This window comes from Eptatretus burgeri, chromosome 10 (assembly GCF_056783735.1).
Source record: "Eptatretus burgeri isolate ZD-2024b chromosome 10, Ebu_testis_v1, whole genome shotgun sequence".
Taxonomy (NCBI): Eukaryota; Metazoa; Chordata; class Myxini; order Myxiniformes; family Myxinidae; genus Eptatretus; species Eptatretus burgeri.
Window position 1 is genome coordinate 54,350,777 of NC_140970.1, and position 22,893 is coordinate 54,373,669.

The 22,893-nt window shown below is 41.8% G+C and overlaps 1 protein-coding gene and 1 long non-coding RNA gene across 2 annotated transcripts in view; one reads left to right on the top strand and one right to left on the bottom strand.

The window, feature by feature from the left end:
• The window catches only part of LOC147018600 (BAI1-associated protein 3-like), a 315,606-nt gene that overhangs the window by 108,760 nt on the left and 183,953 nt on the right, over positions 1–22,893 (top strand). The window contains 1 exon segment of the mRNA XM_085898430.1: positions 12,292–12,443. Within this exon segment, the coding sequence (XP_085754556.1) occupies positions 12,292–12,443 (152 nt within the window).
• LOC147018601 (uncharacterized) overlaps positions 1–22,893 on the bottom strand; it is an 89,150-nt gene that overhangs the window by 23,210 nt on the left and 43,047 nt on the right. The window lies entirely within an intron of this gene.

A 22,893-nucleotide genomic window follows, 5' to 3' on the forward strand; every position in this document is an offset into this window, starting at 1 on the left:
TTATCGTGTCTACAAACAAACACACAAACAAACAGAGTCCGGAAGTCATCAATACACTTACGAAATCTAAAGATTTCGTAAGTAACAAACAAACAGACAGACAGGGGTGAAACATAATCAGAATCCACTTTTGTTGGCGGAGGTAATTATTAAAGTGTGTACTAGAATTTATACTTGCCATGTGTCTTATACACTTCCTGAAATTCCTGAACTTCCTGAAATCTTATATGCATTTTGCATACGCACTCGCTGGGCACTTTTGACATTGCCAGCAAGAAATCTAATATTCAAACAGTCTTTTAAATGTAATTTTCCTCATTTAAACAAAAGAGTGGCAATTTTAAAATGGTTAGCCATAATTGTTCCGTTCCTAAATGCAAATCAGATTCACAGAAATATAGGAATACGGGAAATATCCGGTAATGAGTAGAGTCGGGTTTGTTATCTTAATACAACTAGCTTGCGGCACCAGCGGTAATTTGGGGGTAAACACTCATGCGTAGTCCAAGCTTCACCCCTGTGAATCATTTTCGGGTTGTGAGGATTTACTCCAACGCTAGTCAACTTACGACTCTATCGTGTAATTAGCCCTCGCTCATGAAGCGAAAAGTGGGCTGAAGAAATCATTTGCGTATGTGCGTACGTAGAACGTACATTCGTGTCTGCATTTTGTTATTCCCTTTTCTCTGGAACCGCTTGTTGGATTGACATTAAATTTTCACCACAGGTGTGGATACTCATGTAGAAAGTTGTAATCGTAATTATGACATCATAGGTCATGTGGTGTGGCAGCCATGCTGGAAAGGAGAAATGTCGGACGTCTGTATTTCCGAAAGCGCTCCATGGAAAAAATTGAAACTTGGCACCTGTCAATTACTCCCCATGGGGAATGTGTGATTCTTTTTTTTTTATGTCATAAGTGCCTTTGTTATGATGTCATAATTGCATATGTAGAACACCACCCCTGATCAGTATGAACATTTTTGAGGGTCATCTAGGGATAAATTGGTCAAAATAAAAAAATTAATGATGTCATTGATCATGTGGTTCGGCAGCCATATTTAAAAAAACAACAAAGAAACCCTAAAAATCTTCTCCAAAATAGCTGAACAGATTGAGGCGAAACTTTACAGGTATGACCGCCCATCCATAAGGAACAAAAGGTCCCCTCCTATGATACTGTTACTGGCTGGGAGTCGGCCGCCAACCGACCGCTCTGAACGGAGCCGCAAGTCGAGTCGGCCCGACCGATCGCCCGGAATATAGATCACCGCCGGATAACTCCGAGCGATGGGTCCTTGTACAAGAACCGAAATACGCCAATCGGCAGATCACGTGGGGTAGGGTCGATTGCCAATCTTCAATGTACCTAAATACCCACGTGATCCAACTACCGGGGTATTCCACCCTCGATGGAACTCGTACGGAACAAACCGCCCAGGCGAGCTTGTCCTTGCGCGATTCCGAGCGGACTAATCGCCGAGAACCGTCGGTCCAAATGTCCCCCTATTATGGCAACCCAACGGCTTTCTAACTCCCAACACACGAAATGTTAAGTCAATGAGGGAATGGACGCAACGAGCAGGTTTACATTCACACAAGGACATTTATTATAATGAAACACGTATGCAATTAAATAAGGTAAAACACGTATGCAATTACACTGAACAACAAATTTCAAAAAAATTTTTTTACTGGAGATGTGTAAAGTGATTAAGACTAATTTGGGAATGCTGATTTCAAAAATCATAACCGTTTTGCTGTATCACGTCAGGATTTTCAGGAACAGAAATATTCCCATTGCCTAGAAGTCAGGATTTCAATGAAATTTACATATGTCTTTAACATGTCTATTTCGTACAATTGTTGTTAACTTGTGTTATATTTCTTTCTTTCAGATAAAGATGAGTAGGCGTTCCTGTACCAATCATCCTGACAACTTCTGTTATGTCTGTGGTCGGTATACCAAAAAAGATCAACAGCGAAGTATATCTACAGCAGTGAAAATGAAGGCCGCCTACTTTCACTACTTCGGGTGTAAGGTGGGGGACCAAGAACAGAGCTGGGCACCACACATCTGCTGCACAAGCTGTCACACAACCTTGACTCAGTGGTTGGTGGGCAAGCGCGCGAGCATGCCATTTGCGGTGCCCATGATATGGCGTGAGCCGCAGAATCATCATGATGATTGTTATTTCTGCTGCACAAGCATCGCCGGCTTCAACAAGAAGACTAAAGGTCACATCAAGTACGCTGACTGCGTCTCTGCTCATAAATCTGTGCCTCATGATGACGAGAACCCCGTTCCAACACCTCCAGCTGATCAGAACATAGCTGTAAGCAGTGGTGAAGAGGATGGTGATGATGAACCTTTTGAACCCGACACTCAAGAATCACACCTTCTGAACCAGGGAGACTTAAATGATCTTGTAAGAGATCTCTCGCTGTCAAAGGCGAAGGCAGAGCTGCTTGGATCAAGGCTGCAGCAGTGGAATCTACTTGAACCTTACACCAAGATATCCTTGTTCAGAGCACGTCACAGAGACATGGCTGAGTTCTTTGAGATGGAAGACACGATGACATTCTGCAGTGACATCAACGGTCTGTTGAAAGAACTTGGGTGTGATCACGATCCTGCAGACTGGCGCCTCTTCATCGACTCGGGGAAGAACAGCTTGAAGGCTGTTTTGCTCCACAATGGCAACGAGTAACCATCAGTCCCACTGGCTCACGCATTCGGCATGACAGAGACCTATGAGACTATGCGGCAGCTGCTTGATTCCATCAAGTACAATGACTTCAACTGGCACATCTGCGGAGACTTGAAAGTAGTGGCGCTGTTGTTAGGGCTGCAGTCAGGCTACACGAAATACATGTGCTTCCTTTGTCTCTGGGATAGCAGAGACGACAAGAATCACTAGACGAAGAAAGATTGGGAAGAGCGAAAAGAGCATGTACCTGGTCGACACAACGTGAAGCATGTCGCCCTTGTCGACCCAGCCAAGGTTTTCCTTCCACCAATCCACATAAAGCTCGGCTTGATGAAAAGTTTTGTACGGGCAATGGATCTGAATGGGCGTGGGTTTTTATACCTCAAGGAAAAGTTTGGCAACACCTTGTCGGAGGCCAGGATCAAGGCTGGTGTCTTTGTTGGACCGCAAATCCGACAGATTATGAAGGACGAAACTTTTCCGACAACGCTAAACCCCAAAGAGCTGGCAGCGTGGAGGAGCTTCAAAGCTGTGACGGACAACTTCTTGGGGAACGAGCGCGCGGACAACTATGAAGAAATAGTGCAGCAGCTGCTGGAGTCCTTCAGGAAACTTGGCTCCAGGATGTCCCTGAAAATCCATTTCCTACACCAGCACCTGAACTTCTTCCCTGACAACTTGGGAGCAGTCTCGGACGAGCACGGCGAGCGATTCCACCAAGAGATTTCACTCATGGAGACGCGTTACCAAGGGCGGCACAACCCGAACATGATGGGCGATTTCTGCTCGTTCCTGCATCGTGAAACTGACACAGAGCAGCACAAACGCAAAGCCAAATGCCTAAAGCATTTTTAATTACATTCTAGTGGAGTTTTTCTGTAATTTATATAATTTTGAAGCATTCATGATGAAATAAATGAATAAATGAATGTTTGTAAATTTCATTGAAATCCTGACTTCTAGGCAATGGGAATATTTCTGTTACTGAAAATCCTGACGTGATACAGCAAAACGGTTATGATTTTTGAAATCAGCGTACCCAAATTAGTCTAAATCACTTTACACATCTCCAGTAAAAAAATTTTGTTGTTCAGTGTTATACAAGCAACAAAAGAACTACAACCGTCTACTTATTATGTACAGTCATTTACACTTAACAGCAGTTCCTACTTATTAGACGGGCCCACGGACACACGTACGCGCGCACACACACACACACACACACACACACACACACACACACACACACACACACACACACACACACACACACACACACACACACACACACACACACACACACACACACACACACGAAACGGTGGCTGAGGCCTTTAATCACGAGCTCCAGCTCGGAGGACAGGTGAGCTGAAACTCACAGCTTGACTCTAACCTTTCCACCTCGTGTGGTCTTCAACTTGTCCGGACCTGGGCCCCAGCGAGAGCGAGCTGGATCGAATCGCCGTAAACCGTGTTCCTTCCCGAGCTCCCGCAAATCCTCCCGCGCTTCTCAACATGTGCCGGTGAGATGAGGCGCCGATCCTTCCTGTCGATCGTCGCTTCCCCGAGGAACCAACTCCAAGAAGAGGCCGACGCATCGCACCAAGCCGGGAAATAAAATGGAGAACGACAAGCTCCACGAACCAAGAAGAAGAGGAAGAAGCCTCCACTCACAGCTCAAGCGGAACAACCGGCTCAAGTTCCTTCCAAAACAAAGCAGCAGCCGAAGCTCTAGCCGAAGCAAAAAGCTTACTCCTCCCACGGGACTCAGCACACGAACTCTGCCACGGGACTCTTTACGAACTCTGCCACGGGACTCCCACTACCACGGGACTCCCACTACCACGGGCTCAGCCCTACCATGGGACTCCAACGAACTCAGCCCACGAACTCAGCCCTACCACGGGACTCCCACGAACTCTTTCGGGACTCAGCACACGAACTCTGCACACGAGACTCAGAACCGGACTCTTCACGAACTCTGCCATGGGCTCAGCCCTACCACGGGACTCCCCCCGAACTCTGCCCATGAACTCTTTTTTTGAACAAAGAAAAGATGTCCTCTTTATCCTTCCCACCCCCTCCCCCGCACCGGGCGTGACTCATGCCCTCGTGATCCACCCCCCCCCGCTCAACCACGGGTGGGAGGGAGTTGTTGATGTCACGGGATGGCAGGGCTCTTCTTCCTCTTCGCAGAAGAGGGGGAGGAACGTCTCCATTGTTCGCTCCATAACTATTAAATCGATCCGCAGCGCATCTAATCGATTTCAAAACATTTAAACAATGGAAGGAGAGCTAGCTAGGTAACATGCATTTATCGACATAGCTGACGAAGGGAACCTGTATGTTGTGTGCAATTGAATTCCAAACTCGTAACAATACCATAGGTCACATAGTTTGGCAGCCATATTGATTTACCCTAAAACCTCTAAAAATCTTCTTCTCCAGAACGGCTGGACAGATCGAGGGGAAACTTCACACACATGCACCCCAAGTCTTGGGGATACCACGGTATTCATGACTTGATAAGTCACCTGGTTTGGCAGCCATATTGGATTGAAGGAAAATATTTTTTTAATTCTCTCTTTTGAACCACTGCATCAATCGATGTGAATCTTCAAAATTATGATCTAGTAATGATGGGGAATATATGTTTTAATTTTCAAACTAATTGGACACATGGTCTGGCAGCCAGAATTATTGAATTTTTTCAATCTGGGTTCTTTCTTATTTTTTTTAATTTTTTTTGAATGATACTCACTTGGCTGTGCCTGGATGGGTTTGAGGGTAGTGGAGCAGAAGTTGAAGCATATTTTATTTGGTCTTCCATTTTATTTGAATTTCATTTTTTTAAATCTCATTCTGAATTCAATTGAATTAGGAGGTTGTAATGGGTCGGGTGTTCGATCAAAGCGGGGTTGCATCAATGCAGGATGTCTTGGTACCCGGTCATCACTGCCAGCAGTTATAAAGTGGCAAGAGCGTGCATCGAAAACCATTCAATGGAGGAAATTTAAACTTGACCACATGTTACATGACCATTTGATATCGCACATATTACTTGGATGACACATGCCCCCTCATAACTTACATGGTGAATTAAACAAAACCTAATGCCCAGAGATAGTCACTTCCTCGTGTTAGAAATTAGAATCATTGGAATCGCTTCAGCCTTTTTTGTGCTCTGCTGGTGAAAAAAAAAAAAGCGAAGTAGAAGAAGAATTACAATTTGGAGTTTTATCGATCTCCCAATTTATACTTTAGCGATCTATTCTGGCATCTTTATCAGCCTTGGTAGTTATGAAAACACTCGAGAATGAGAATATAAGCTATTTTATAAAGGCTTATGAATGTACACTGGAGCAGACTTTTCAAAGTTTAATTTGTACACATTTATCTCAGAAGTGTAGATAGATGCAATGACAAATTTGTCGCCAGAAGAGTTGGCTCATACCAAGTCCTTCTCAAGACTGCGTGGGGTAAGTAGTCTATGAATACCATCTAGTTTATTTTAAATATTCAGGCAGTCTTGTTGACCACCATCGAAAGTGGTCGGAGATTATGTTTTCACTCTTGCATGTTTTCCTTCATGTCTAAAATGGTCGAACGGGGTCTAAAATGTCAAAAAGGTATATATAATATGTAATAGTCCATAATTACTTCCACCATCGAAGGTGAAGGAGGTTATGTTTTCACTCCTTTCTGTCTGTTTCTTTGTTTGTTTGTGTGCAGGATATCTCAAAAAGTTGTCAACGTATTCAAATGAAACTTGATTGAGAGGTTGTGTGTGTGTGACAAGGATGAATCGATTTGATTTTGGTCAAGGTCTGGATCTGGACATGAGAAGCTTTTCGTGTTTTTTTTAAAGCGATTCTTCACCATTGAGCGATAGAGCCAAAAACGATATACGTATAGCACTACATTTCAAAAGGTTATGGACCGGTTATTACAAAACTTGGTGGATGCGTTTGGGAGGTGACAAGAACAAGCCAATTAGATTTTGGTTAAGGGCTAGATGCAGATCTGGCTTATCAGTGGGATACAAAACGTAAACTTCATCCTGGCGGAGGTATGCGCTCTGGTATGATACGTGCCACTCTTGTATTTGAAAGATGTTTTACTTTTGTTGCAATAATCTGAATTTTAACTCACCTTCTCCACTATGTGATAAGTTTGGACAATTTCACAATCATTTGATGCGCAATGAACATGGTACTGTGCAAAATGTATTTCAATTACATTTTTTGCATTACTGTACACTACTTTTGTCCAGGTGTACATTTTACACTTGTCTAAAGCTTGTGGAAGAATATTTTTGTGCCCAAAGTGTAGGGTTATAGTTTTCCAATTAAGCAGCTTGGTAAAAATCCTGCTTGCGAGATAAAGTACTTATGGTTCAGGTTCTTGAGCGACGGTGGCGGTTCCTTTCAGGGTCTCTGCCGACTTTCTCAAAGATGAGTTTTATGGTCGTTTTTGTCGCGTATTTACTGTTAGCTTATCATTGTATTTACTGTGTGCTTCTAGTTTGGTTTCGTGTTAAAACTTGTGCTTATTGGTGAGTATTCATCGATCTTTTCCTTGAGTTTCCTTGAGTTGATATGAATTGGTTTCCTTGAGGCCTACCCTTCTTCTTCCCATCTGTGTTCATGATATTGTTGTTGTATTTTCTCCTTATCACCTTCAGTTTTTATTTTCTCCACGAGACCTCCAGTACTCCTTCAATTTATTCCCAACTATACCCTCTGTTTCATGTATTAAATTATTTTTAAAACAATAATTAATTTAAAAAAACATTGGAATAAGGATCTTTTCCCTTCTCACCTTTCTCTCCCATAACCACATGACTTCCTCTATGGACTGCTCCTCTTCCTTCTTCTTCTTCTTCTTCTTCTCTTTTGACATTTCCAATCCCACTTTGATCATGAAGGTATTCACCACTCACCTTCATTACTTTTTCTTCAAACTCTTCCTTTACTCTGCCTCCCTCTTCCCTAATCTTCAAAAAAATTTTTTAAATGTCTTAAAATGTTTCTACTTTTTCTAAAACTTGATTTCAATTCGACCTTTTCTTCTTCATTCCATGTCGAAAAATTCCACCTGTTACAAAGTTTCCTTCCTCCATTCTCTAAATTCTTCTGTACTCCATCTACCTTCCAATGTATTCAAACGAATCTCTGACCTACAAATTTTAAAAATCCCATTTTGCAATGCTTGTTCATCGTCCATTATTAATCGTTCTTTTTTTCCAACTTCAGTGCAAATTCATCCCACCTCCTGAAATCTACGTTCTCCTAACTCCTTCACTGTTATACCCTCTTCTTACCCCTCCCATCTTTCCCCCCATCCTACCTCCTCTCTTACCATCTCTCCACTGTCCTCTGGCTTACTAACAGTTCCTCCTCTGGAATCCCAAACTGTATGGTTTTCAAACATTTGTGAGCTCTGTTCCAACCTAATAAATGCTCACACTCTCATTCAGCACACTCCTCGTCCTCAATATCTCAAACACGGTCTCTTTCCTCTCATCACACTTACCCCTCTTCCCACACCCTAAAATCTTGTTCCTCCCCCCTCCCCCCCGCCCGTTACTATCTCTACCATACCACTACCAAACTCATCCTTCCCCTCTCCCTCCTCCCCCATGACCGTACCTGCTCACATCGTCTCCCCTCTCCCTCAAAGCTTCCCTCTTACCCCTCCCTCTCAGTTCAGCTGCCTCCTCCCTCTTCAAAGCAAACTTCACTCTCCCCCCCTCCCAAACTTCAATCTCATCTTTCTCAAAAGCTCCATCCACACCTTTCTTCCTCCCTCAATTCTCCCCTCTCACCGTTCTTCTTCAAATCTCTCCCCTCACCCCCTTCAAATCTCCACATAACTCCTTCCTTTCAAATCTCCCCCTCACTCCCCCTTCTCAAAGCTGCCTCCCCCTCTTCCCAACCCCTCAAATCTCATCACATCTCCCGATCTTCCATCCCTCAATTTTTGTTCCCCCCCCCCCACACACTCCCATATTCACTCTTCACAATACTTCTACCCAGTCTCATCCTTCCCCTCTCCTCACCCATCCCTTCTCCTCCTTCCCCTTGGTCGTGGCTGCTCTCATCATCTCCCTTCTCCCTGAAAGCTTCCCTCTCAACCCTCCCTCACAAATCAACTGCCTTCTCCCTCTTCAATGCAAACTTCCCCTCACCTTTCTCAAAAGCTCTCCCCACACCCTTCTCCCTCAATTCTTCCCTCTCACCATTCTACCTCAATTGTCCCCTCACTCCCCCTTCTCAAAGCTGTCCCCCTTCACATCCACAGAGCTGTCTCCTTCCCCAACCCTCTCTCTTCCCCCTCATTCCTTCCCCTCCTCCAACCTCCCACTTCCCCCTTCCCCCTCTCTTTTTACTCCCCACTGCTACTTATCCTTTCACCACCTAGCCCCTTGGCCTCCTCCTCCTCATGCGACTCCCCTAGCTCTTCTACAATCTGTCAACAACTCTCACTACCTCCCCCTCTCCTCCCTCTCACTGCCCTCCCCTCCCTCTTCCTTAACAATGTGGACCTCAAACATCTGTGGCCTTCGCTCTAACCTGACTGCTCTCTTCATACAGGTTGCCACTGACAAACAAGACATAGTCTGCTTAACAGAAAATTTCCTCCTTCATGACATCTCTGACTCCTGAGTATATCTCCCCGGTTACTCCCTCCTCCAGTATGATAGAGCTGAGCCTCAGCCTGGAGGTGGAGTTGCTCTCTTTATCAAAAATTCGATTCCCCACTCTCCATGCATTTCCCTCACTCCTCCACAACCCCATGAATACCTCTGGCTATGGCTTCCCTCCACTCCATCCTCTTATTTATCTATGTGTTGTACTGTCCACCAAAGAGTGTTGACTCCATTTACATCTCGCTCTCCGAAAACATGGACCAACTTCCATCGAACTCTCTGTCTTCCTCATACGTGGTGATTTAATTTGCCATCATGCCATTTGGCTGGGTGTGGGTACCCTTCTCACCTGCACTTCAGCAAAGGACTTCGACGATGCATTGGGACTGACACAATCTGTTAACTTACCCACCCGGATCTCAGCCAACGGTACTCCCATCTTTTCTGGATTTGATTTTGACCAATTTCCCAGAAAATGTCTACTGTTCTTCTTTTGCTCCAATCGGTTCATCTGACCATATGCTTGTCAAAGTAGACATCTCTCTGGCTGTCAGTAGAGAACCACCTCAGCACTGATAAGTCTGGCATAACAACCACCTCACAGACTGGCAGTGTCTTCAAGCAGCCATCAAACTTCTGGACTGGTCTTCCATTTCTACTCTTATCGACATCAACTCATCCTGGGAATGTTTTCAAAGAAACTTGCTCTCTCTCATGCACAGATTTATCCTATCTCATCTTCAGTTGTCATACCCTTCCTCCTGCCCATGATAAACTGAAGCTTGTGGTGAGGCAGTTGTCCTGAAACAACTTGCCTTTGCCTAATGGAAGGCAAATACAACTGAAGGCAATCTCAGTTCCTTCCACAAAGCTCAGAACAAGTGTGTGTCTATCCTCAGGAGAGTCAAGAAACAACATCTTTCTCATCTCGATCTGAACTCTCAAACCTGTCTCCCTCCTCCAAATCATGGTGGCATCTAGTTAAGTCTGTTTCTGGTGTATGTTCCCCCTCCATCCCCTCCCTTACCTCAAATGGCCGCACAGCTGACACTGCACATGAAAAGGCTGAATGCCGAAACTCTGTGTTTGCTTCTAAATCTTGTGTCCCAAACCCATCGCTTTCTGTACCCACCTTACCCAGCCACACCCAACTGTCCCTGGACTCTGTGTCCTTTTCTCCTTACAAGGTGGAGAGCTTGCTGTCAAACCTTGACTCAGATTCTGCAACCGGTCCAGACGGCATCAGCCCTCGTATTCTAAAAACCTGCTCTGCTGCTCTTGCTCACCCTCTCTCTATTCTATTCACCCTCTCGTTTGTTCAAGGTCATCTGCCATCTGCTTGTAAATCAGCAAACATTACTGTTCTGCATAAAAAGGTGGAAAATCTGATCCCTGCAACTACAGACCAATCAGCCTTCTCCCAATCATCAGCGATGTCATAGAATCCATCATCGCTTCCATCATCAAATCCTTCCTCTTCTCCAATGGCTTGATTTCCGACCATCAATTTGGCTTTAGACCAGGTCACTCAACCCTGGACATGCTGATTCTGCTTCTGCAACAATGGATGGAGGTCCTAAATGCCAAACATGAGATCAGAGCCATCTCCCTAGACACATCCGGAGCTTTTGATATGGTCTGGCATCCCACACTGCTCACCAAACTCTCTTGTTATGGTATCCAAGGCAATCTCCACTCATGGCTCGCGGACTTCCTTTCATGTCGCAGTCAACGTGTGACTCTTAATGGAATTCTCTCATCTCCTATTCCTGTCCAGGCTGGAGTTCCTCAAGGCAGTGTTCTTGGCCCTGTGCTTTTTCTAGTTTTCGTCAATGATCTCAAACTATCAGGAAAATCCTGCTTAGCTCTTTGCTGAGGACTCCATTCTCTGCCATACCACCTCCTCACTCTCTGCAGACCTAGATAAAATTCCAAGCTGTTCAAACATTTGGAACATGTCTTTCAATCATGACAAATCTCACAGGACCACAGGGAACCCCCCCATCTACTTTCTCAACAATCCCCTTGAAGAAGTCCTTTCATTCAAGCTTTTGGGCATCACTATCTGCCACGATCTTTCCTTGGAAAGCCACATCTATAAGCTGGTCTCCAAAGCCAGCACCGACTGGGCATCCTACATCGTGCAAAGTTCTTCCTTGGCACACTTGAGCTTCCAACCATTTACAAAGTTTTCATCTGCAGTTTGATGGAATACTGCCCCCTCCCTCTGGGGTGCTGCTCCTGCCTCACACCTAGCTTGACTTCACACTGTGGAAAACCAAGCCTTTTAGATTGTTGGTATCTGCTGTGATGAAGCTGAGTCTTTGGGTCTCACTTTCACTGGAGACAGGTCGGTGGTCATTTTGTCTTCTTCCATCTCCTCTCCAGCCTTGCCCACCCCCACTCTGTCTGTGATCTGTTCCCCCTATATATCCACAAGTCGCTCCAGGTCTGCCAAAAAACCCCTTCTGGTGAAACTGCCAAAATCAAGAATTACTACTCACCTTCACTCTTTCATTCCTCTTTTTTCCCACCTCTGGAACAAACTCCCACACTCTCTTCAATCCCACTCTTCCCTCCAGGTCTTCACAGCTGTTCACCACCATCTCTTAATTTCCCCCATTCAAAATCTTGATCTTTACTTACTACCCCCGTTAATACACCCCAAACCCATCTCCTTCAAATTCCCCATTTTCCTTCCTGAAATTCCCTGTCGTACCATAGCTTGTTTACCCCATGTACCCTGCCCCATCACTCTCCCTTCCACAGATCTCCTATTGTCTCTGTTCCCCACAATTTGTGCTTCCCTGTCCCACCCCTATTGTTTCCTGCCTTGCTATATGTTCTGTTTGTTAGCTCTTACATGACCATTGACTTGGTATTCAAAAAACATAATTGATTTTTCACTGTCATGCTGGACCATTGCAGATCGCAGTGCTCACACAAAGCATGCTTACCGACGCCCTGGGAGGCAGCATGACAATGCAGACAAGTTCTAATTTTGAAGAAGTGAGTGAGGAAGCCTTTCAACTGTACAAGTGTCTGAAAATTTTTGTTCAACTCAAGAGCCATCTCTCCAAGTAAGATATCCTTTTCTTTTTATCAGGCATTGCATTACGTTTTACACAAAGCAACCGGGAGAAAAACACCATGCATTTTGATGTATAGACATCCATTTTCAACTTGGTAGTGAGGCATACATGAGTAGCGTGAGAACACTGATTCTGGCTCACTTTTCCCCATGTAAGTGAGTGGGGGGTTTTCAGCAATTCATATTTTTTCCCTAAAAAATAAACCCCCTTTTTACCCCAAGGTATATTTATTTGTCTCCCCTTTTAACCTTGGGTCACTCTATTCAAATAACCAATGCAACAAGATAAAGATTTGTTCAAGCAGCAAAGTAGTAATGTGATTCGTTAAAGGTGATTCTGAAGAAATATCTGAAACATGTAAGCCTAGGGACACTCTTTTTCAAATAACCAATGCATATTGTTTAGCTCACTCATTGAACCTATAAAGATTTGTTCATTCTCAAATTCCTTCAATAGTTTAATTTTCTTTGCACAATAATCCCCATCTAAAATATTTAAAAATAAAACATTTGAATCTTTATATTTTTCAAGATACCCCTTTTGTGTCATTATGAAATGATATAATTCTCTCATTGATCTCGTCTGACCACCCCCGGAGTTGCATATCATTTTGAGATTGTAGTAAATTATTTTTCCATTGTTCAATTGATAACCATCAAAGTTTTCAGTCCATTCAAGGATATTTATTATTTTCTTTACATCCTCTAACTTATTCGTTTTTAAATTGATTCGCTTATTTGTTTTATTTACCTTTGTTTTAGTTATTTTTTTCAATAAGACTTATTTGATATTTTTCACATTCATTATGTTTTTCATTTATATACCAAAACTGAGATTTTCTCCACTCTTTAGTTTGATGAATACTTGGTTCGACCATTTATATATTGTGAAAAATGCGGTGGTAGCCCTTAAAAACCCGAGCCCATCTTCCCATCGTTAAAACTTGTGTCCATATGGAACACAATCTATTCTATTCACTCTATCATACAATATCCATATGGAACACAATCTATTCCATTATCTAAAATAAATCTATTATCATCAAAGGTTCCTAATGCCTTTTTATTTACTTCTTCACTATATATCTTATGTTTATAACTTCTTATTGCATTCATTTTCCTATTTTCTTCTTTCTTATTCATCAAACAATTATAATAATTTCTAAAAGTTATTGATTTCTTTATTACATATTTCTTTATTCCCTTTAACCTTTTATCAATCTGATCACCATACTTATAAGCATATGCCTTTGCTCTCAATCCAATAAACTCACTCATTACTTTTCCACCCAACTCATCCTTAAACTTACCAATAACCTTTTCATTCTTTTTTGAAAATAACTCGCTCTTTTTATTAAAATTACTTGTAATATACTCCAATATTTTTATTCATATCTTTATAAACATCATCAGTTTTTATATCTAGAATAAAACTATCAGTGTCCATATACAACAATGAAACATGTTCACCATACTCTTTCTTTAAGTCATTATACAAATAATCATACATCAATATCTTTGATAAATCAAGAACTGCTGTTCCAATATAAATTGGTTTATCCATGACAATACTTTCCCTTTTCATATGAATAGCAGAAAAGTTCTCTGAAAAAACCTCTTCTCTCTCGAAACTTGGTTTATTTATCAATCTAGAAGCTTCTTTCCAAGATGTTGCGAATCTAATGTTTTGTCTGTTTCTAACATTTTCCATAGTCTTTCCAAATACAGCATTATTCATTAATTTATAAAAGTCCCCTTCAAATTTTACTTTTGTATTTGCTCTCGTATCTGCATTGAATTTAATATACTTTTCCATCCAAGGACTTTGTTTAAATTTTAAAACTCTATGAATTTTAGCTACTCTCAACCCAGCAGAGAAATATTGTCTCAAGTTCCTTTGATGCACAACATATCCCTCTTTATCATAGAATGTTGTTAATAACTTTTCTGTTGATTTACCTTTAATATTAAAACTTTTATGATAATCACTTAACCATTCTTTCTTTGGGGTTTCTTTCTCACATGCAAAAGGAAGGTCTTTATATTATGCTTATTATGAAGATCACTCGGGTACCTCAAATCAACTTCAAAATAATAACCTTCTTCTTCCTCATTCAATTCCTCTTGAGAAGAAATAACAATATTCATCAAAGCCTTTTCATAATCCTTTTCTTCCACCCACTCTAATTTACCAGAAGGCAGAGATTGAGACATTGCCCATCCATACAAATTATTAGCATCAAAATACATCAAATAATTACTATCTTTTTCACTCTCATAATTTGGAAGATATTTATTATTTGCTTTAGCATATCTTTTTGAACATACTTGTGATATTCCACCTCTCTTAGACTTCTCAATCATCAAAAGCATATTTACATCACTGATTAAATCTATATCTTGTTTTGTCATTTTCAACATTGCACTCCAAGCTAAACCAGGAGCTGTGAAATAGTGGGCAGGATCTAATCCATAACAATTTTTATTATGACAGAGTGATCTAAAAGCTTCAAACACATCAGCGAACAATAAAACATCTGATTTTAGATACAAGTCATGATATTCTCCAAGGTTCTTTATCTTAAATATTTTCCAAATTTCTTGTGCGTGTTTATATTCCTTATCACTTATCTCTTCTTCATAAAGGTTATTATAGAAACTTTCTTTTGAAGGAAGTTGTGTTTCTTTAAATCTCATAAATGAATCCATATAATCATAAGGATAAATTCCCTTACTTGTAAGAATTTTCTCTTTACTTTGAATTTCATTCCTTGTTTGAATTTCCTCTCTCGTTAGAATTCCCTCTTTAATCAGAATTTCATCTATAATCAGAGTTTCCTTTTTTGTAAGAATTTCATTCATTGTTCGAATTTTCTTTATAATTAGAATTTCATCTTCAGTCAGAATTTCTTCATTAATTTCCTCATTAATTAGAATTTCCTCTTTACTTTGAATTCTCTCTTTAATCTGAATTTCCTCTTTAGTCGGAATTTCCTCTTTTGGAAAGAATGAATTAAGATTTGGAAAAGAGCCCGTGTGAAATGAAAACGAGAGAAGAACCTTCAGAGTGTAGGCTTTATTCCATTTGATTGAAGCCGCTTCTACGGGCATACCAGGGGATACAGGTGCAGCAAGGAGTACATAAGCAGTAAGGTATACACGTGCAACTAATCACCGCAAAATAAATCAGTATAAGCCCGGAGTCCGATATACTCTCAATTCTCACCATTCAACGAGCACCAAGTGAACCGCCGCCGTAAACGACAATGCCCCTGGGACAATCACCCCCGACCGAGCCGAACCTCAGCTTTATCTATTCCGTGCTCGAGCCGTGAAACATGTGATCGCACGTCACGACCTTCAATTCACCACATTTTCCCCGTCTTTAAAATGTAACTAGAGGCCCAACTAACGCACCATGATTACTTCAGCACTATAGGAGTATACATTTCAAGCAACGCGAACTATCTAAACTACAGAAGCATACATGCCAAGCAGTGAGGATTATTTTGAGTTGTAGGAGCATGGTAATGAGCATCGATATATTATGTAACGAGCATATAGGAGCATGAGCATTGAGGATGCCGATAATCCCCTTTACAGATTGAGTCGGCGAGGGAGTATTATCCGTCGACCTCTCCGGGAGTAAATGGCGGTTTCACTTGAGGGAGGCTTCCGATCCTCTTGGTGAGCCTCGACTCGTGCCGGGGATGACTCCCCGATCGCTCTCGGGTGGAACGCGGCAGCTCCGTCGCCACCATTCTCGGGTGGAGTTCCTGAGGGGGGAACACCTGGGGAGGGGATGTCAGAGGGAGGAGTGCCAGATGGTGGTGTACCTGCGGGAGGAGTACCTGAGGGAGCCAAATGGCGAACCGACACAGTGGTCTCCCTGCCATCCGGGAGCCTGACATGAGCATACTCTGGATTAGTATCGATGAGTTCGACCTCTTCCACCATGGGTTCATACTTGCTTTGTCATGCCGGGCGTTTCATGAACACTGTTCCGGGATGGGTTAGCCAGTTGGGCACCGATTGGCCGTCAACATAACGCCGCTGGTGAGTAAACATTCGTTCGTGAGGAGTTGCATTGGTGGACGTGCAGAGCAAAGAGCGTATGGAATTCAGAGCGTCGAGAAGGGTAACCTCCCACCGCTCGGGGCCCAGTCCTCTCGATTTCAGCGCCAGAGTTACGGCTTTCCAAATAACTCCATTATATCGTTCCACCTGCCCATTACCCTGTGGGTTGTATCCCATCGTTCGACTCGTTGCTATGCCGTGCTCTAATAGAAATTGTTTTAGTCTGGCCGACATGAAACACGGCCCTTTGTCTGAATGTATGTACGAAGGTTTCCCAAACATAGCGAAGAGGTCAGACAGACATTTCACGACAGTGCCCGAGGTCATATCCGAGCACGGAAATGTGAAAGGGAACCTTGAATATTCATCAACAACAGTGAATATGTATCTGTTGTCTGTCTCGGTCGGCAGGGGCCCTTTGAAGTCAATGTTTAGTCTCTCGAAGGGAGAAGTGGCCTTGATAAATCTGCTAGAAGCCGCGCCATAGAATCTGGGTTTTAGTTCAGCACAAACAGGGCATGAAGCATTCATTTGTTTAATATCTTCAATAGAATAGGGAAGGTTTTGTATGCGCACGAAATGTGCCATTCTGGTTACCCCCGGGTGGCACAGAGACACATGGAGGTCTTGCAAAGCCCGACTGATTGTCGCCGAACAGTAGACCCGAGAGAAGGTGTCTGCAGCAGGGTTTTCCCTCCCGGGCCGGTAAACTATGTCGTAACTGTAGCAGGCTAGGTCTATCCGCCATCTCATAATTTTTCATTCTTAATTTTCCCGTTATTTTTCCCATCAAACATGAATGCCACGGATCGTTGGTCCGTAACGAGCATGAAATGGTTTCCCAGTAAATAGTGTCTCCATTTACGCAGGGCTTCGACAATGGCGTACGCTTCTTTCTCTATTGCCGAGTGTCTCTGCTCGCTTCCAGAGAGAGTTCTCGAGAAGAACGCGACGGGTCGCCCAGACTGATTAAGCGTAGCAGCTATCGCGTGATCAGAAGCATCTGTTTCCACCACGAAGGGCACCGAGCTATCGATCGATAATGCCACGGAATTACTGATATCATCTTTGAGGCTGTGGAAAGCTGTTACAACAGCGGCATCTGGTGGGAAGTTCTTGCAATGCACTAGGGGATGTATTTTCTCGGAGTATTGGGAAATCCATCTTGCATAGTAAGCGAACATGCCGATCACCCGGCGCATTGTCTGCAGGTCCTGAGGTGGGGGTAGTTCACGAAGTGGGCACAATCGTTCTGGATCAGGCTTAATCGTGCCGTCGGCTATCGTGTAGCCGAGAAGGTCAATTGACCTTGCCGAGAATACGCATTTCTCGTAGTTGAGGGTCAGATTATATTTTCTAGCAATGCTCAAGAATCTGTCCAGATTCATATCATGTTCCCCCTGATCCCTACTGCACACTGTGACATTGTCCACGTAAACAAAAGTGTCTTTGAGGTTTTCATCTGAGATGATGTCGTCCATTACTCGTTGGAAGCAAGCTACTCCATTCGTGACACCGAACGGAATCCTCCTGAATTGGTAGAGGCGTCTACCTGCCTGGAATGCGGTGTAAGGTTTGTCTTCCTCTCGGATGGGAATTTGATGATAGGCGCTTCGCAAATCGATGGTGCTGAATATCTTATAATTGGCCACGCGTTCGACCATCTCGTCTATGCGCGGCAAAGGGTAGGCATCGAGTTGGGTGAAACGATTGACTGTTTGGGAATAATCGACAACCATTCGTTTCTTATGATTCTGATTGGCGGTGACCAACACCTGTGCGCGCCATGGCGAATCGCTCGGTTCTATAATGCCTTCCTCCAGTAATCGCTTGGTCTCTGAAGTGATGAAGTTCATATCAGCAGTGGTATATCGCCGCGATTTGATCGCTATTGGTTTACAGACCGGTGACAAGTTAGCAAACAGCTGGGGGGACGTTACCTCTGTGGTGGTCAAAGCATTTAAAATTAGACGAGGTTTGCTTCCTCCAAAGGGTATTTCGACGCTCGTGTGCTGCTTGAGGACATTATGACCCAGAATTACGTCTGCGCATAAATCACGAAGCACCAGTACCCTTACATCCCGATGCGTGTACCCTTTTACGTCCAATTCAACATTGCAGTACCCTCGTACGCGGGACTGTAGTGATGTGGCGGCCATGCATACCGTATTGTCTGTCGGGTGGATCTTCCATTTCCTGCCCTTCACTAGCGAGCTGTTGACGAAACTTTCAGAGCTTTCAGTCTCAATTTCGGTCTTTCGGTATCAATCAGAGCCTCAGCCATATGCCCGTTAATTCGTACGTTGATGATAGCCTTGGATAGATTCCCCGGTGAGGCTGCAGTTAGTTTCTTTTGTGAGTAGAGAGCCGCAGAAGTGGGTTTATTTCTCCTTAGAGTAGATTTACATACCCTGGCATAATGCCCTTTCTTGTCACAATTCATGCATGTGGCATCTCTGGCGGGGCATTTGTGGCGGGGTGTCTTTTGTATCCACAAAAGAAGCATTTACCAACCGGAGTAGTTGCTGAGGAGTTTGACGAGGTCTGGGTATCCGGCTCCTCGGGTTTTTCTCCATCCCCTGTGTCAGGCTGTGTCTGTGTCTGTGGGGTTCCTTGAGTTTCCACCGTAGCGGCGTTCATTAGCAGCATCGGTGTCCCAAATGACTCAGATTGCTGCTGAGCCGTATCCATCGCTCGAGCCTGGTCGACTACCTTTTCAAGAGTGGGTTGCGCTTTCTCTAGTAAGCGTTGCCGTATGTGGGCTGATCTGAGTCCTTGGATAAATGCCTCCCGGGTCGCTTCATTTCGGTGTTCCTCGGCGTTTACGGCCCGGAAGCTGCCGTCTTTTCCCAGCTGTTTCAGAGCTTGCAGGAACTGATCGATTGTCTCCCCGGCTGCTTGCTTGCGTGTGTTGAGAAGATGTCGTATGTATACCTCGTTCTTGCGCTTCACGTAGAGCGCCTGCAGCTTGTGGATCGCTGCATCGTAGGTGTCGCACTCCGAGAAGAGCCTGTATACGCTGGGCGAGACATGATTCACAAGGGCGGCCAATTTGTCGGCTCCCTCTTCGATGATGGTCAGATAGTGTGAGAAGGAACGGAACCAATGCGACCATTTCATTTCTGAGTCAGTCGCGTTTGGGTCTGCGTCGAACCTCTCTGGTTTGTAGATCTTGTCCATCGTTGGTTGAGAGAGCCAAGAAAACCAAATGGAATAAATTGAAATGAAAACGAGAGAAGAACCTTCAGAGTGTAGGCTTTATTCCATTTGATTGAAGCCGCTTCTACGGGCACACCAGGGGATACAGGTGCAGCAAGGAGTACATAAGCAGTAAGGTATACACGTGCAACTAATTACCGCAAAATAAATCAGTATAAGCCCGGAGTCCGATATACTCTCAATTCTCACCATTCAACGAGCACCAAGTGAACCGCCGCCGTAAACGACAATGCCCCTGGGACAATCACCCCCGACCGAGCCGAACCTCAGCTTTATCTATTCCGTGCTCGAGCCGTGCAACATGTGATCGCACGTCACGACCTTCAATTCACCACACCGTGGAGCTTAGATTTGATGCTAGGTTGGCTAGTGGTGTTCCCATAAACTTGTAAGAATCTAGAAACTTAATACGAGTTCAATGTTTTGTGAATATCATTTTTGTAAATGAAATATACTTTTGACTTGTGTTTGTTATGGCAGAAATATTCCCTGGTGTTTTTGAAAGTTCATTTATAAATAGATGTGTATCATAGTTGGCGCTGTTGTGAAGAAAGACTGGAATAAAAGAAGGTAATTTATAATTAAGATTACTATGGGAATGAGCTTGACCTCTATATTTACCAGTAAGATGACAATGATCCCTAACTTTAGACTCCTCAATTTCCTCCTCACAAATATGACAGATATTGTTCTTTCTAAATTCTAATTTTTCTTCTTCGGTTAATTCCATCGGTTCATTTGTTTCTTTCATTAATTTAGTTAGTCTTATACAATCCTTTTCTAATCGTTTTACCAACTCTCGTGAAGCTTTTTTTCCACTCTAATGTTCAAGTTTATTATACTTTTCTCCAACAGATGATTTGATATAATAACAGAAACCACAAGGAATATGTTTTTGATATTAATTTGTATGTGATTCTTTTCGATTGGGAGAAGCAGTATTTATCTTTTTTAGGATACATTCAAAATCAGCGTATATCACAAATGGGTGCATGATAGATTTATTATAATCTTCAAAAGAAATCTTTTCACCAGGTTTAGGCATTGTAATTACAGCTGATTTATGATTACTACAATATTTTGAATGTTGTGCTAATCGTTCTTTTGTATGAAATGAATTAAGACATTGCTCACAAGGATATATTTTGTTTGCTGTTCTGAATACCTGAGAAGAGATTAATCTTGATAAAGTATTGATGTATGTGTAATGTGAATTATTTCCAACACTAAAATATAAAAGATCAATGTGTGTTTCTTCATTTTTATAGTTGTTTGAAATTTTTAATATTTGAACTTTGTTTGTATCCATTAATCCATATACAAAAACAGAAAGATTATTCTTTTTCTCAAATTTAGGAATATCTGTTAGTGGCATTGGGAATTTAAAATCTTTAATGTCCAAGGTATTCTCATATTTCATATATTGTTTTACTCTTTCTGAATTGCATTTTGGTGGATGTAAGTGAGCAAGAACAGACCAGAGAAAACATTTATTTTCATTGTTCTTAATATTAACAACTGCCTTCTTTAGTTTTATTTCTTTTGGTACTTCAATATAAGAAGAAGCTTAAAGAGGGTTTGATTTTAGAATGTGTATATCTAAAAAGATGATTTTTAAAAATATTAAATCCACTTCCTACCACTGTATTATTAACATCCTCATCTTGTCTTGATAGTTCTTCATAAACCCCACTATTCAAAAAATCTTGAAATGATGTTATAAAATGAAGATCTGTTCTCATATAAGGAGTTTGTTCTTCATCGTGTCTTTTCAAATTCATTTTCACTCCCATGTAAGACTTTAAAGTTTTCATTACTTTTAATGCCTTTTTAATAACTTTTTCAACATCAGGTTTCACTATTTCAATTGATTCAGCTATTGATGATGGACCGGGTTCTCCAAATTGAAAAATCCTTATTTTTATATGCCCTTTAAATGCCCCATCAGTGTTTTCAATATAATAGTCTCCCTTTACTTTAAACTCATTTTTCTTGTGTTTTTGCGATTGAAGGTGATTCTTATAACTACTCTTCAAAACATCCTTTGAGCAGATATCACAATATTTTCTTTCCAACTCAAGAGGAGATATTTGTTTGAAAAGATTGAATGTGTGTTTGTTGGTTTGAAGTTGTTTTTTATAATATTTATATTCATGATTACAAACATCGCAGTATGTTGTATTCACCATATTTATATAATAAATCTTTGCTTAAACTAAAATTTTCTTGATGAAAATTTTGTTTAATTAATGGGTGAATCTGTGCTGAAAACCATTTTATCCTCCAACTTTTTCTCTTAATAAATACAATGTTTCAAGACACAAAAGACAAGTTTCAATCAATCTCTTCATTTGCTCAAGATACTGAGAAATATGTCAAGGATGTAAAATTGAACAAAGATAAATATAACAACTATTGGATAAAAACAATTATGGCGAATAATCTGAGTTCTTCAATTTCCTTCAGTGAAAGGGCTTTTAGTATACCTGGAAGAACATCAATTAAGGTATCTCTAACAAAAGTTTCTCCTCTCCTTCTGGCAATATATTCAAAACTAGAAAAAGCAATGAAACAAGAAAAAGTATCAAAAAATAAAAACCTTATGGATGAAGCTTTAGAAAGAAAAGATAAGACCATCTCTAATATGCAAGGAGAAATTTGTATTTTTTTCAACAACCCTAAAGATATAAATCCTGATGAAATAAAGGATGTTAATATTTTCGGTGAAATGACATTTTGTTCAATTGGCGTGCAGGATGATTTTTAAAATTACCTTTAATATAAAAAATGTAGCAGTTGAATCTGTTAATGAAAAAAAGTATATAGATATCGATGGTAATGTTTTTTCTACTAATTAAATATGAGTCAATATTCAACTGAAGATTTTGAAGATTATGAGAGTGATTATGATACCGAGAGTTTGCATTCAAACGATAGTTATGATACCGAGAGTTTGTGTTCAAACGATAGTTATGAAAGTATAGATGATTCTGAAAGTATCGAAGATGATATCGAAGATGAATTTCAGTTTATGTAAAGTTTTACTTTATAAATATGAATAGTTTTCTCGATTTTGTGCCTCTTGAATTCCCTGATTCTCCACATGACAAATTTGAGAATTGTCCTGAGTGTGAAAGACGGGG